Source organism: Saimiri boliviensis, chromosome 17, assembly GCF_048565385.1.
Source record: "Saimiri boliviensis isolate mSaiBol1 chromosome 17, mSaiBol1.pri, whole genome shotgun sequence".
NCBI lineage: Eukaryota > Metazoa > Chordata > Mammalia > Primates > Cebidae > Saimiri > Saimiri boliviensis.
In genome coordinates, this window is record NC_133465.1 from 42958008 (window position 1) to 42973719 (window position 15712).

A 15712-nucleotide genomic window follows, 5' to 3' on the forward strand; every position below is an offset into this window, starting at 1 on the left:
CAGCAGCAGATTGGAAAAGCTTGATCCACAAGGAACTTTTCTTTAGGAATTTACAGCCATTCTCTGAAGCTTCTCAACTGTCCTTGGAGGTGGAACATGGTATAGCCTGAAATTACAACTCTGGAAATGAAGTGGATCTGTTTGATTTAGTTTGTAATCCTCCAAACTATGAAGACTTCTTTATTATGTTTTCTATTTCTCTACTTATTTATCTTTTCATTCAATTTCTCATTCACTTTCTTTTCCTTCTCACTAGCCTCATCCCTAGGCCATCACCCCTCCCACACACTCCCCAAGTCATGTCCACCTGCCACAACCCCAGGGCTTCTGAAGTTTAGCCCTGCTGGCAGCTCTCCAGACTAAAGAGGCTACAGACTCCTGGGATATAATCTTCCTTCTGATTGGTTCTTTGCAGGGTCTTTATTTATAGTAGAAACTTTGTTTCTACCACAATGAGTGAAAAGAGGAGTTAATATCTCATGCCTTCCAGATCAGTGTTTTCCCAAACACTGGAAGTATTCTAGAATAGATAGGGCAGGGAGGAAATCTCTGTAGGTGAGTGGGGAGAATCTGATAACCCCGATTAGTTAGAGCCTGGTGCCAAGGAGGCCAAGGTCACTCTGTTCATCTCTTTAAAGGCAGATTAGCTTCATAAAGAGGAAAACTTTCATCCTTGGCGACCGATGACACCCATATGTTGACTACTCCTCAAATATATCTTTAATGAGTAAGAAAGATCAAATGAGAGATTATGGATAATTTGTATATGTATTTATTGAGCATCTGACAGGTGCTGGTTTTTGCAGAGAATGCAGAGACAGGACTCACTAAACTTTACAAAGCACCTACCATGCTGCAGGCAGGTGTAAGTACTACATATATTAGCTCTTTGGATCTCCACAACAACCTTGAGAATACAGTTACTATTGCTATTTTACAGTGGAGGAAACTGAGGCACATGGAAGATAAGTAACTTGTCCAAGGTCACAGAAAGCAGTGGCAGATTTGAGCACAGGGCTGTCTGACTTTAGGGCCACTGTACTCTATACTCTATCACCTCTTTGATGGAGTGAGAACCATGCTTGTTGAAGATGAAAAAGAATGTGAGACGGAAGATCTCAAAGATGGTGCAAGAGAGTGCGATCCCAAATTCTAGTGGAGGGAATAGAGGAAGCGAGACAAGAGTGAAACTGAAAAGCAGTGCAACATGAACTGAGAGTGCTGTTTTGTGTATGAAAGAGAAAGTGTTTTACACAGGAAGAAAATGCCATGGGAAGGGGAGTCCAGGGATATTTATAATGCTGATATTTATAGTGTTGCCTAGTCTGGAGTGCAGTGGCACGGCAACCTTGAACTCCTGGGCTCAAACAGTCCTTCTGCCTAGGCCTCAAGGATAGAGGCCAGGTAAGGTGGTTGGCCAGACACGGTGGGTCATACCAGTAATCTTAGCACTTTGGGAGGCTGAGGTGGATGAATCATCTGAGGTCAGGAGTTCGAGACCAGCCTGTCAACATGGTGAAACCCCGTTTCTACTAAAAATATAAAAATTAGTCTGGCGTGGTGGCGCATATCTATAATTCCAGCTACTAGGGAGGCTGAGGCAGGAGAATCACTTGAACCCAGGAGGTGGAGGTTGCAGTGAGCTGAGATCACGCCATTGCACTCCAGCAACAAGAGCAAAACTCCATCTCAAAAAAAAAAAAAAAAAAAAAAATAGACATTTAGAAAGAAAAAAGATGAAATGGATACTGACACAATTCTGAAGGCAAGGAAAGAACACATCTCGAGGACCTAAAGGTCATTCCAAAGGATATCCATTGCTGTTTTTATCTCTGACTCTAGTGCTTCTGTCTGTATTTGAGAAGGCTGGTGATTCTAGTAGATTACATCCACTTTTCTTTTCTTTCTTTCTTTTTTTTTTTTTTGAGACGGAATTTCGCTCTTGTTACCTAGGCTGGAGTGCAATGGCGCGATCTCGGCTCACCGCAACCTCCACCTCCTGGGTTCAGGCAATTCTCCTGTCTCAGCCTCCTAAGTAGCTGGGATTATAGGCACGCACCACCATGCCCAGCTAATTTTTTGTATTTTTAGTAGAGACGGGGTTTCACCTTGTTGACCAGGATGGTCTTGATCTCTTGACCTCGTGATCCACCCGCCTCGGCCTCCCAAAGTGCTAGGATTACAGGCTTGAGCCACTGCGCCCGGCCTACATCCACTTTTCTTACTGTCAGTATCCTATAAAGCATATGAGCACATATGCAGTGCAGGCCAGAGCTTTCTAACAGCTTCTAAATAACTGCCCCTTCTCTCACTTTGAATCCCCCGGCTCCAACTCTGAATTCTAAGACCTGTAGTAAAGTGAGGAAGAAGAAAGGATAAGAAGTAAGGAAGGGGTTTAGGGAGCTTAAACTTTTTTACCTTTTTAAACAACAGATGAAAGGAAACCAAAGAAACCCATTTCGACTTTAGAAAATTGCTGTTCTTCTACCTTCAATCCCCCCAGAAGAAATGATTACTTCTTCCATCTAGTTTCCAAAGTTATGTCTGGAAACATATCTATAAAATTAGCCTTAGCCTCATCTGCCTCTCATGCAGTTAGCCACACAGACTGTTTCCGCATCTCACTCAGAGTGCACAGCTCATCTGGCTACAGCTGATACATTCTGAGTCCTCCCACCCCCTCTTCAGATCCCCAGGAGAGCCAATCAAAAACAGAGAATGTCAGAGTCAGCAACCTCTTTGATCTTCAGGTCCTCTGCTGCTCATCAGTGCCCAAGGGGGATATCTAATGTAGTCTAAAGGATAGATAAAGAAGATACCAAAAAAAAAAAAAAAAAAAAAAAGGATTGGGGACAATAGGGAAAAAATAAGAAGAGTGGTGGAAAGATAAGATAAAGAACAAAGGAAGAAATGTTACTATTTATTTATTTATTTATTTATTTGAGACAGGGTCTCAGCTTTGTTGCCCAGTCTGGAGTGCAGTGGCACGGCAACCTTGAACTCCTGGGCTCAAACAGTCCTTCTGCCTAGGCCTCAAGAGTAGCTAGGACTACAGGTTCATGTCACCATGTCCAGCTAATTTTTGAAATTTTTGTATTTGTTGTAGAGACAGAGGTTTCACTGTGTTGCCCAGGCTGTTCTCCAACTCCCTGCCTCAAGTGATCCCCCTGCCTCAGCCTCCCAAAGTACTGGGAATGAAACATTACTATTTAGATGGAAGAGGACCAACAGTGATTACTTCGTAGAGTGGCTTAGTGATCCCTAGGCTGTAACTATCTTAGGTATTTTTCAGTTCTACAAGAGCTTTGTACTAGATTCTAATGCACAGCTCCTGGTGAGCTGGGGGACCCTGGGCATAGTGTTGAGTCTGTTCCTCATCTTGAATTTGCTCCCCTTGAAGATTCTTTCAAGGTTTTTTTGTTTCTTTTTTTGAGATGGAGTCTTGCTCTGTCTCCCAGGCTGGAGTGCAGTGGTGCCATCTCGGTTCACTGCAACCTCCGCCTCTTGGATTCAAATGAGTCTCCTGCCTCAGCTTTCTGCATAGCTGGGATTACTGGCGTGTGCTACGGCACCCAACTAATTTTTGTATGTTTAGTAGAGACGGGGTTTCATCATGTGGTCGGGCTGGTCTCGAACTCATGACCTCATGATCAGCCCGCCTCAGCATCCCAAAGTGCTGGGATTACAAGCATGAGGCAACACACTCAGTCTACTTCTTTTGAGTTTTTATACAGTCCCTCGTCCTGTTCCAAGCCTGTGCCTCATTGAGAAACTGCTTATGGGATTGTTTCCTGATACGATATGAGAAGCTGCTTATTTTGTTGTATGTATTAGGGCAGAGAATCTAGGAGTGTGGGCTGGAAGGAGAGACCATTAGAAGTGTATTTATGGCCAGGCACAGTAGCTCACACCTGTAATCCCAGCACTTTGGAAGGCCGAAGCGGGCGGATCACGAGGTCAAGAGATCGAGACCATCCTGGCCAGCATGGTGAAACTCTGTCTCTACTAAAAAAAATACAAGAATTAGCTGGGCGTGGTGGCGTGCACCAGTAGTCCCAGCTACTCGGGAGGCTGAGGCAGGAGAATTGCTTGAACATGGGAGGCAGAGGTTGCAGTGAGCAGAGATTGTGCCACTGCACTCCAGCCTGGCGCCTGGCAACAGAGTGAGCTCTCTCAAAAAAAAGGAGTATGTGAGTATGTGTATAACAGAACCCTCCTAAGTTGAAGGGTTAGCTAATTAATAAGAACAAGGCTTCTCACAAGCCGTGGAAACTCTTCATTTTTAGGCCACTGAAATAATGTGCCCAAGTTAGCATCTTTTGTCCATCTCTTCTGCCTCCAAGGTGGCATGATGCTTGGTTTCTGGGGCCTTGCCAAACATACAGTGAGCCTGATTCTTGGCATAGACAGGATGCATCATCTCTCCTTCCATATCTCTTAATGAAGTGCGCAGCTCTTGTCCTCATTAGGCCCCAGCATTGTCAATAAAAGAGTCAATAAACCCAGTTGATGGGGTTGGGACCGAGAGGCTGAGAGGCAGTGGCTGCACATCCACAGGGCAGACGTCAGCTCCGCCACATGTCGTGACCCAGCATTTAGGGATCAATAACCAGCTCGGAATAAAGCCTCAGAGCCTGCCCTCTGCAGTTTCCTCTCCAGACCCATTTCTGCCAGGACAGAGCAATGCCAGCCAGCTCCTGCTTTTGCTTGCAGTTGTTCCCAGTCTATGCCATACTAGGTGCCAGATGCTTTTGTTTCTTCCTGATTGGGCCCTCTGGACATCCCATAGATGCCTATTTAGTGAGTGCCCACCTGGCATGAGAACATGTAGACGGCATTCCCAAGCAGCCCAGAGGCCAACACAGGCCCTATTTTCCGTGTCTTCCGTCTGCTGACAGTTTGTGAAGGGTCCCAGTGGACAAGGTGGTATATTTTCTGCATGTTGTGCTGCTGGACTCCATTCCTGGCTGTTCTGCATCTCTTTAGATACCCTTATCTTATCTAATTACAAGGAATTCCAGATTAATTTCATGGCCTCTGCTCCAAAGGACCTCTTATCTGTGAGGGCCTTGTATTTTAACGTTGTCATTCTTTTGTTGTTTGTCTTTAAGGGGCGGGCAGCTAAGGGGATTCTAAGATCTTGCTGGAATTGGGTCTTGGGGGAGGGGGAGAAAAGGGAGGCAGACAGAACTGAGATTTGTGTATTCTGTTCCATCCTCCTGGCAGTGTGCAGAGACAGCTGGCTGCTTTCTTCCATGACAGCCACATGGTACCCAGCCACACAGAACAGGACCCAGGCAGGGACTTGGCTGCTGCCAACCTCTCCAGATCTCTTTGATATTTCTGACAGAGCAGTAAAGGACTTGTGACTATCACGTTTTGCCTTGCCTCTTTTCACCTCCTCTAAGACTCCTCGGTGTGGTTTCCATGGCTACCTCCAATCAGATTTGGCTTCCTGCGAAATTGGATTTCAAAGAAGGACAAGGCTTCAAAGGAATTTGTCCATTTAACAGAATGTCATTAGGAGTGAGGCTGAACTGCTGAACCAGGGTCCTCAGATGATTAAGGAAGGGCTGCGTTCATGTGTGGAGGCAGATTTCTGTCTGCAATGAGGAACCTTGATGCAACATGACAATACCGTATTGGAATCTGCCAGTCGCCCACTATATACTACCTGACTCTGTACCTCCCTCTACTCCTGTTCTCTCTAAAACCCAGAGATTCTTGTAAGGAAGGATGTATGTAGAATACCTACACTGTGAGCTTTTGCTGTTTTCCTCTGTTTAAGTAAGCTATGACAGGCAGTGAAGCCTGCAAAGAAGTGCAATTACCTGAGTTTGTTGCTCTTTATCAAACAATTCATTTACTGGTAGCCTGTATTAGTATGTGACACCATATCCTTGAAGAAGAGGGAGGTTATAAAATTTCCTTATGTTGCCAAGAGGGAAAGCAAAGCAAAGTTTGGGTTGACATATGGGAGAGACTTTGTTTCCCTTGCTATATTTTTTTGTAACAGTTTAGATTTACCAAAGAAAAAATTGAGATGATAGCACAGTCAGTTCCCCTACAACCTTCCTTGCTTTTTAACACATGTCATAAATACTTCAAAATGATTCTAGAGCAGCTACAATTTTATAGGTGAAGTAATGAGGTTGGTAAAAATGCCCTGGGAGTACTGGTGCTTGACCCCAAGCCTGAAAGAGGGAGTCTGCCCATTACTGTGCTTTCTCAGGGCAGGAAGGAGGAGGAGCAGGAGCCAGATTCCCCAGGGAGACATGACAGCCTCTGTCCCCTCTCCCCAATTTACTGCAGCTTGTAGGTGGGTCATGTGACCCTGAAACCAACAAACCATTCCTTTTCAGATGGCAGAATACACTGTACCCCTCAAAGGATCACACCCCCATCCTTGAGGCTGTATCTCTGGCCAGGAAACTATACAAGGAGGCAGGCAGTTCTACCACTCGTCCTTCTCAACAATTTCTTCTTACTGCTCTTGCCCCATCTCCTAGGTTGAGTCTATCCTTATTCCCCTTAAGGCCATTGTAAAAACCATTTTACCCACCTCCCCGTGTGTTTTTTCTTACCACTCCTAATCTTTTCTACATATTCTGTAGGTTGAGTCTGAGAATAGAAACACCATTTTTTTTACAAAAAAGGAAAATGGTAGAGGTGGAGATGTGTGAGGCCACATACCATACAGGAGCTCTGGTTAGGTCACTCGCCATCTCAAAAATTGTCAGTGGCTCCCCTGTGCCAACTCAATTAAGTTCAAAATTCCTATTCTGACTTTCAAGTCCCTTTGCGTAGAGCTGCAGTTTGTCTTGACAACCATAGTCTTCCCTCAACATCCAATAAAAGAGGGCTACTATTCCTCAAGCTGGTGAGGACTCTTTCATCTTTCTTTACTCTTTTCCTTCCACCTGGAAAGTCTCCCTGTCCCTTCCAAGTCTGGTGTGTTATTCAGAGCCCATCTCAAACACCACATGCACCTTTAAACACTCACATGTACACTGGCACTTCCTTTTTTTTTTTTTTTTTTTTCTTTTTTAAGTGACAGGGTCTTGCTCTGTTGCCCAGGCTGGAGTACACTGGGGTGATCACAGTTCGCTGTAACCTCAGACTCCTGGGCTCAAGCGATCCTGCTGCCTCAGCCTCCCAAAGTGCTGTGATTACAGGTGTGAGCCACAATGCCTGGTGTCTTCCCTCCTTTTCTTGTATTCAACTCCCTTATTTTATCAAGCATAGCACTTTGTACTTTTTTCATGGCAGTTGACCTGTTTCATGGCAGTTGACCTATTTATCTTAAAAAACCTCTTTATTTTGAGACAATTGTTGATTCACAAGAGAGTTTAAGAAATAATAGAGGAACTCTGTGTACTTTCAGCCAGTTTCCTCCAAGGGTAACATCTGGCAGTATTACAGTACCATGTCACAACCAGGACTCTGACACCCACTGCACCTTCAGTGAGGCCCTGTGATTTTGTCCTTCGCTTTCCTCCCTTCCTCAGCTCTTGGAGGGAAAGGGTTCTGTTCTCCTCGCCCTCGGCTTTCTCCCTGAGTTACCCCTTCCTTTCCTCAGGGCCTTTCCAGCCTGAGAGAGAAAGGCACAGCTTGGCTTCCTGCGTCCCTTGCTGCCGCGCTGCGGCGGCGATTCCCCCAAATGCTGGTGGCCTTAGACTGTTCATTGGGACTTCCACCAGTGTGGCTTCCCTAAGAGTGACAATCTGCCCTCCTTTCTGGGGATGGAAGTGCGAACTGGACCGGCAATTGAGGGTCCCGGGGATTCATCTCTTCCTTGGATTCTGCCTCCCGGCACCCCTCGGGCACGCCGTGGTCCTTCACGTCTGCCACCGCGAGGCCGACTGTTCGGAGCTTTAGGATGGAGTCTCCAAAGCCGTGGTTCCTTTGAGCCTCGTGAAGTCTTTTGTTTTGGCGGGTGCTGGAGGGGCGCACCTTCGGCGTCTCAGGGTGCGGCGCTTCCGGCACTCCCCGTCCTTCTACCGCTGGGCCCCGGCGTGAGCGCCACGTGCACCCGCGCCGCGTGCCGGACGCCCGCCGCCCCCCGCCCCCAGCCCCCAGGCCCCCGCCCGCGCCACTTCCTGACGCGCCCCGGGACCCACGGCCCCGCCCCGCGGCCGCGCTCGGCTGGCGGCGAGCGCGGCTGAGGTACAGGTGCCTCGCGGCGCAGCCGGGTCGCCCTCCAGCCCGTCCACCTCCCGACCAGGGCCCGCGCCCCGTCCCGCCTCGCACGTCGCCGCCCTCTGGCCCAGCCCAATGCAGGCCGCCGCCCTCCCTGAGGAGATCCGTTGGCTCCTGGAAGGTAACGCCTTGGCGCGGGCCCCTTCAGGAGCGGAGACCCCAGGCCTCCCGCGGCCGGCCGGGCTTTCTGTTCGGCTGCGTCACTCTCCTCCTCCTAGAACCTCCAGGCTTCTAGAGCCCTCAGCTTCCCAGAGCCAGCTTTCCATCCTCTCACCTCAGGTCCCCTTTCACTCCCTGGAGGCCCACATCTTCCTCGAGGCACCTCCTCGCCTCCATGTCGCCTCCCCGGCTTCTGAACTCCTTCAGGCCGGGTTCTTGGTCCCCATGCCACCTGGCTTGGTCCTCCCCCGTCCCTTCCTCCGAGGGACTCCCCTACATCTGTGGGTTTCCCGTCCTCCGCCTTCCCCAGCCCCGACTTCTTCACCTCTCACAGAAGACCCCAAAGCTTCCTGCTCTGAGGCCCCCGAGGCTCTTCAGGGGGGCTGCGAGGGGCTCGCGGAATCCCCATGGGCCAAGGCCCGGTGGTTGACCCGAGTTTTGTCAGAACGAAAACCCCGGCCCTCCCTTTATCACCCTGCAGACGGTTGAGGGGTCTCACCCACCCCAAGGCAGGCTCGTTCTCAGGATGCCCTTAACTCCTTTTCTGAGAGTGCTCCGGTTGTGGGGTGTTCACCTTCCAACGACGGTGTCTAAGCGGTGATTTAAAGAGTTTCGGCCGGGCGCGGTGGCTCAAGCCTGTAATCCCAGCACTTTGGGAGGCCGAGGCGGGTGGATCACGAGGTCAAGAGATCGAGACCATCCTGGTCAACATGGTGAAACCCCGTCTCTACTAAAGGTGCAAAAAATGAGCTGGGCATGGTGGCTCGTGCCTGTAGTCCCAGCTACTCAGGAGGCTGAGGTAGGAGAATTGCCTGAACCCAGGAGGCGGAGGTTGCGGTGAGCCGAGATCGCGCCATTGCACTCCAGCCTGGGTAACAAGAGCAAAACTCAGTCTCAAAAAAAAAAAAAAAAAAAAAAAAAAAAAAAAAAAAAAAAAAAGAGTTCCGGCCATCCTCACCAACACGCAACACACAACTGCCAACACTCCAAAGAGATATGGCAAAGACGTCGCTAACGGGCAGTTTCATCTGCTGGGTTTCATGGTGAAAGTCACTTTTACTTGCTTTCCTGTGACTAACCTTCCAGGGACGACAGAGGCCTGGAATCTGCAGTTGCATAAGGTCCCAGGAGGAAACTATTCAGAATTAAGCCTTTTGGCATCTAAGTTGACATATTTGACACATATTTAACAGATGGCCTGCTTTGGGCAGGTCATATTTTTGGCAAGCAGTTATTTTTTTCAGTTTCTCTCAATTTAATTGGTTTTATATCTCCATTACCTTGTTATCTAGGTATAAATTGCCTCCTAATCAAATATTTGGCAAGTCCTTTTGGTCTCTGTTTGTAGCACTGTTTCCATTCTGGATTGCTTCTATGTAAAAGCTGTCAACTAGCTCTTTCTTTTGAGGAGAGGTTTCCAAAATCCATTTTACTTGTGATGAGAATAAATCTAAACTTTGCGGGTAGAAAACTATTTGCAGGGTAAAAGAGCATTATTTGGGTGTCATAAGAAGAAGCATTCCAGCCTTTCCCTCCGTTGTTGGTTTAATATTAGGCTTGTGAAGGAAAGTTGTAATTGTCTTTGGTTTCTAAGAGAAGGAACTGTGGCAAAAAGTTTAAATCTGCCCTTGCATTGAAAGATATAAAGTGATTCTTTTTATTGGTATCTGTCATTTGAAGAGAGGAAACCTATTTTATAAGCTTGTTAAACTATACTTCCATTTTTTGTCTAGCTTTGGTATAAAATTCCTTTTTATTTTCAGAGGCTTGCAATGAAATTCACTCCTTCAGCATTTTTGATGTGCAGTTCTTTATTGTTCAAAACTGACACTTTGGTAAACAACTCATTTCTGCACCTGCCACCTTCCTTTAGCTTAGATTATTTTCTTGTTAGCTGACTGTTTTTAATTGAAGTCTTCAGATCTCCTTCTAAAGCAGAACCTTTGTTTGCTGACAAGTAGAGCAGGGTATGAATGGAGATTAATTGCATGTCACATACTTCTGTATCAAACTTGCTGTGTCTTAACAATCTCTGTTGGTGCTCAGGTCTTTAAAATATATGAAGGAGTCTGAAACTAAATTTTAAGGAGCTTCGTTGGTTAAAGTATTTCTTTAAGGCTTTTTTTTTTTTTTTAAGTTTGCAATTAGAACTTGAATCTGAAGTAGAGAAAAGGAGTGTAAAGTGTGATTCATCCAGTGATTCTACTGAAAAATGTTTGAAGAATATGTTTTTGAAAGGTTTCTATAATAATAATAGCAACATGTTGGTTATAGGTTTTATTTCTTATGGAACATAGTCTCTGGTGTAGTACAGGAGCATTATTCATTGTGTTACATATAATTTGTTGATATTAGAAACCCAAAATGACCATTAATTTGTTGTTTGTTGCTATTTGTCTCTCCCACCACACACTTTTTAAGGTTAACTGTTGAAATGAGAAAAAATGGAGGTCCTGGTCTATATAGTTACTCTCTAAGAAGGAGTCACAGGATGTGAGGACTGCAACTCTAGTGCTGCCACATGGCTGTGGGGGTGGGGTTTCCACAAAGAATTACGACTTTCATAAACCAAGGCATAAGCATTTGCACAGTGATTTAACACTGGACATCACAGTCATAACTTAAGCATTTATTTATTTATAACTACGTAAGCATAAATGACAGGGGTATTTTCTGACATAATGTGTGTGCTTTTAAGAATAAAATATGTAAAGTATTATGAAAGGTTGATAACAAAATTTTACATAATAAAAAGAAAACAGAAATTCTCAAGGCCTAAAATTAATTTTGTTTAAATGTAAAATTTTAAACATTTGGAGTTGTTTCACTTGACCTAGAAACCTCACTTCTAAAAATCTGTCACTGAAACTTAAAGGACATAAAGTAGTATATGCACAAAGATCTATCCTAAATGTTAATGAGTTGGGAGACTCAGAGTGATGATTGAATGAATTATGGGACATTTATCTTGCAGAATACTTCACAGCCACTAAAAAAAGATTCTGCGGATCTATATATAGGCTTGAAAGGCATCCATGGCATATTTTTAAGACTAAAAGGCAAAATGCATGATAGAATATGTAATATCCCATTTTTGCTTGAAAACCAAAAGACAAAACCAGAAAAGATATATATGTAATAAATGTTTGTGTAAGCCTAGGAAGAAGTAAAAAAGAATACATACCAGTCTATTAACATTGGCTTCCTTGGGAGAAGAGTGAGAGTTTAGAGGAGGGGAGGTTATTATTAATTTTTGTTTTCATATATCTTTGTGTTGTTTGAATTGTGACAATGACCATGTGTTATTTTTGTAAACAGGAAATAAATAAGTAGTAAGGATATTTAAAAGAAAAAGGAACAAAAGACAAATAGAAACTCAGAGAGGTCAGATTGCTAATGGACCATTAACTATGCTTGTGGTCATGTTTTTCTCTTTTTAGCCTTGAGGGGTATGGAAGGTGGAAAAATTAAAAAAAAAATGCTCTCTTGGATTTTTGGCAAGTGTCAAAACAGTGAGAGGCTTCTAGGGCGACTCAGGAAATAGCTTCTTTAGATAGACTTTGTCAAGCTCTCATATAGAAGTAGTAACTAGTCCCCTATCAGCAAATAAGTACCTTATAGATAAGTAAAACAAAGGGTGCTTTCTGCTTTATTGAAAGAGGAGGAAATATTCAGGTCTGTTTTCAAATAATAGGGCTTCAGATGTAGAAGTTATCTTTTTGTTTTTGTTTTGTGATAACCATGCTGAAAACAAAAACAATGAAGTGCTGGCAGTTTGTATAATCTTTGCTTCACAGATATAAACATAATTAGTCTCTGCTTCCTGGTCTTTCTAGCCCCGCTTTTGAAGTCAAAAGCAAAAGAGGCGAGTATAAAGGAGGTGGAACAGGTATTTCTTTTGTTCATAGTTTGTCCTGTGTGATGGAATGGGGCCTACTAACTTTACTCTGGTAGCTGATAGGTCCCAACTGCCTACATGATACTAAATCCTGCCCAGAATATGGATTTAAGCCAAAATAACATCAACAACCTGGATGTTGTTGATGTTATTTTGCTGCATGTAGTAGCAATTGCTGCATTAATGCTGATTCTGATATGAATACTTATTTTTAAACTTCCTTGTAAAGAAGCAGTCATTAATCATTTCCTTCCAGATTGTTCTCCAGACCTGTGTTCGTCAGTGCAGCCAACCATAAAATCCATTTCCATATAGTAAAATTCCAACTATGGGGAACTTGCAGGAATGAGTTGCTCTGGATAGCTGAGATTTTCTTTAAGCACTCTTAATTTTTTATTATAAACATTTGTGACCAGGTTTTTTTCTAAAATGCATTAGGAATTTTTCTTTAACTATCTAGTCTGTGGCTGTCTTCAAATGGACCTCTGTAGAGCACTAACTCAAAGTTGTTATAGTGAATATCTATTATCACACTTTACTATGTATTGTTTAAGATTCTCAGCAAACTGACACAAGAGCAGAAAATCAAACACCGTATATTCTCACTCATAGGTGGGTGTTGAACAATGAGAACACATGGACACAGGGAGGGGAGCACTACACACTGGGGTCCGTTGGGGGGAAATGGGGGAGGGGCGGGGCCGTGGGGAGGTGGGAAGAGATAGCATGGGGAGAAATGACAGATACAGGTGAGGGGACGGAAGGCAGCAAACCACACTGCCAAGTGTGTACCTATGCAACAATCTTGCATGTTCATCACATGTACCCCAAAACCTAAAATGCAATAAAAAAAAAAAAAAAAAAGATGTTTTGGCCATAGTTGCCCCTGAACTGCTTTGTAAGTATCTGTGTCTGCTTTATATTTGTATTTTCATTATTTTTTTTCCTGCTGTAAGGCCAGGGCCTATCACTTTGTACTTTTGTCTGTGTGTCTACATTCCCAATGTTTCTGGAACATCAGATGACCAAGTTAGTTGGAATTGAGATACGTGTAAGAGATGTTACAAAGGCCTTTCTTGATTAACAAAGTACCCACACCTTTAACTGTGGGCTTTGTAAGATGTATTTTGGCTGCTCAGAATCTTTTTTGCTTAATTTTTGAAACTGGATTGCTTCCAGATTGGTGAGGCTACTGCTCAGTTGAATTCTGTAAAGTAAGATATGACTATAGTTCTATTCCTTTTTTATGTTAAACTTTTCTGATTATAAAAGTAATAATGCTAATTATAGAAAATTTAGAAAACACGCAATAGGATACAGTACTCAGAATCAATAATAGTTAAATTTCCATGTATTTTTCTCAGTGTTTATTATATGGATTTACCTTAAAAGTTGGGATATATTTGTGTATAGGTTTGTATATTGATTTTTCTACTTAGAGTTTTTCACTTGTTATTGTCTCCTGAGGTTTTCTTTTCTTTTCTTTTTTGAGATAGAGTCTCCCTTGTTGCCCAGGCTGGAGTGCAGTGGCACTTCCTTGGCTCACTGCAACCTCTGCCTCCCGGGTTCAAGCCATTCTCCTGCCTTAGCCTTTTGAATAGCTGGGACTACAGGCGCTTGCTACCATCCCTGGCTAATTGTTTGTATTTTTAGTAGCGGTGAGTTCACTGTGTTAGCCAGGATGGTCTCGATCTCCTGATCACGTGATCCCCACCCCTCAGCTTCCCAAAGTGCTGGGATTACAGGCGTGAGCCACCACGCCTGGCCTAATTTTTGTATTTTAGTAGAGATGGGACTTCACTGTGTTGACCAGGCTGGTCTTGAACTCCTGACCTCATGATCCACCCACCTTGGCCTCCCGAAGTGCTGGGATTATAGGCATGAGCCACTGAGGTTGCCATTATAGGCATGACCTTCCTGAGGGTTTTCTTAGATCACTGCTATGCTCTGGATGTTTGTGTCTTGCCAAAATTCATATGTTGAAACCTAATTACAAATGTGATTGTATTAGCTTTTGGGAGGTGATTACCCCTTATGAATGGTATTAATACCCTTATAAAAGAGGTCCCAGATAACTGCCTTACTCCTTTCACTATGTGAGGACATAGTTAGAAGGTGCTATTTTTGAACTAAAAAGCAAGCCTTCACCAGACACTGAATCTGCTGGTGATCTGGACTTACCAGTCTCCCACTGTGAGAAATAAATTTCTGTTGTTTATAAGCTACCTAATTTGTAGTATTTTGTTATAGCTGCCCAAATGAAATAAGACAATTATTAAGTGGGGTTTTTTTTTCCTTCAAGTTATATATCCTATATTTATTTCACAAATAGTTTTACCCTAATGTCTTTTTTTTTGAGACAGATTCTCCCTCTGTTACCTAAGCTGTAGCGCAGTGTTGTGATCTTGGCTCACTGCAACCTCGACTTCCCAAGTTCAAGCAGTTTTCATGCTTCAGCCTCCTGAGTAGCTGGGATTACAGGCGCATGCCACTACGCCTGGCTGATTTTTGTATTTTTAGTAGAGATGGGGTTTCACCACATTGGCCAGGCTGGTATTGAACTCTTGATCTCAGGTGATCTGCCCGCCTTGGCTTCCCGAAGTGCTGGGATTACAGGTGTGAGCCACTGCACCCAGCCTATCCTAATGTCTTGAAAGAAAAATTGGACCAGGCATGGTGCTCATGCCTGTAATGCCAACCCTTTGAGAAGGTGGGAGGGTCACTTGAGCCCAGAAGGTCAAGGCTGCAGTGAGCTGAGATTGGGGCCACTGCACTCCAGCCTGGGTGATGGAGTAACATCCTGTCTCAAAAAACAAACAAGCAAGAATATGTTTTTCCTGCTTAACTTGTTCATTTCTTACTTTTGGTACCATTAATTTTTCATCCTTGAACTCTATTTTATATCTTAGATATTCAGACTGTGCTGTTGACCATAATAGCCACTAGCCACATGTGGCTATTTCAACTTAAATTATTAATTAAATTTAAATACAACACAAAAAGTTGGTCCCTCGGTTGTACTAGTGACATTTCAGCTGATCAGTAGCCACAGTGACTACTGTACTGGACAGTGTGTGAAGTCCTGGTAGATGGTGATCTAGAATATAATGCTGGGTGAACTTCTGAGAAAGGGAACTTTGATAATAGGCTTGCTGCACCTCTGTATGTCTGAGAATGTGTCTCCATTATTTCATATAAACTTAGCTGTGGGCATGAAGTTCTGGGGTCACACTTTTCCCCTTCCTTCTACCTCCCTGCAACTCAGCCTCTAAAAGTTGTGCCGTTATCTTCTGGTCTTCAGTTTTGGAAGGAGAAGTCTGATGCCAGTCTGATATATTTTATTTATAATCCACTCCTTTTAGCTGGGGATTTATAGAATATTTTTCATTGCTCTTAAAAATGTCACTAGGTTTTATTAAGGTCTTACTTGGACCTTATTTACTTTTAATATATTTT

The 15712-nt window shown here is 44.0% G+C and overlaps 1 protein-coding gene across 4 annotated transcripts in view; it reads left to right on the forward strand.

Annotated features, from left to right (window-relative positions):
* The first annotated feature begins 8138 nt into the window (after nucleotides 1–8138).
* SKAP1 (src kinase associated phosphoprotein 1) overlaps nucleotides 8139–15712 on the forward strand; it is a 313962-nt gene continuing 306388 nt past the window's right edge. For all 4 annotated transcript variants that reach the window (XM_039476898.2, XM_039476899.2, XM_039476900.2 and 1 more), the window contains exon 1: nucleotides 8139–8320. In XM_039476898.2, coding sequence (XP_039332832.1) covers nucleotides 8275–8320 — 46 coding nt within the window. In that variant the 5' untranslated portion in view covers nucleotides 8139–8274. The remainder of the gene's footprint in view (nucleotides 8321–15712) is intronic.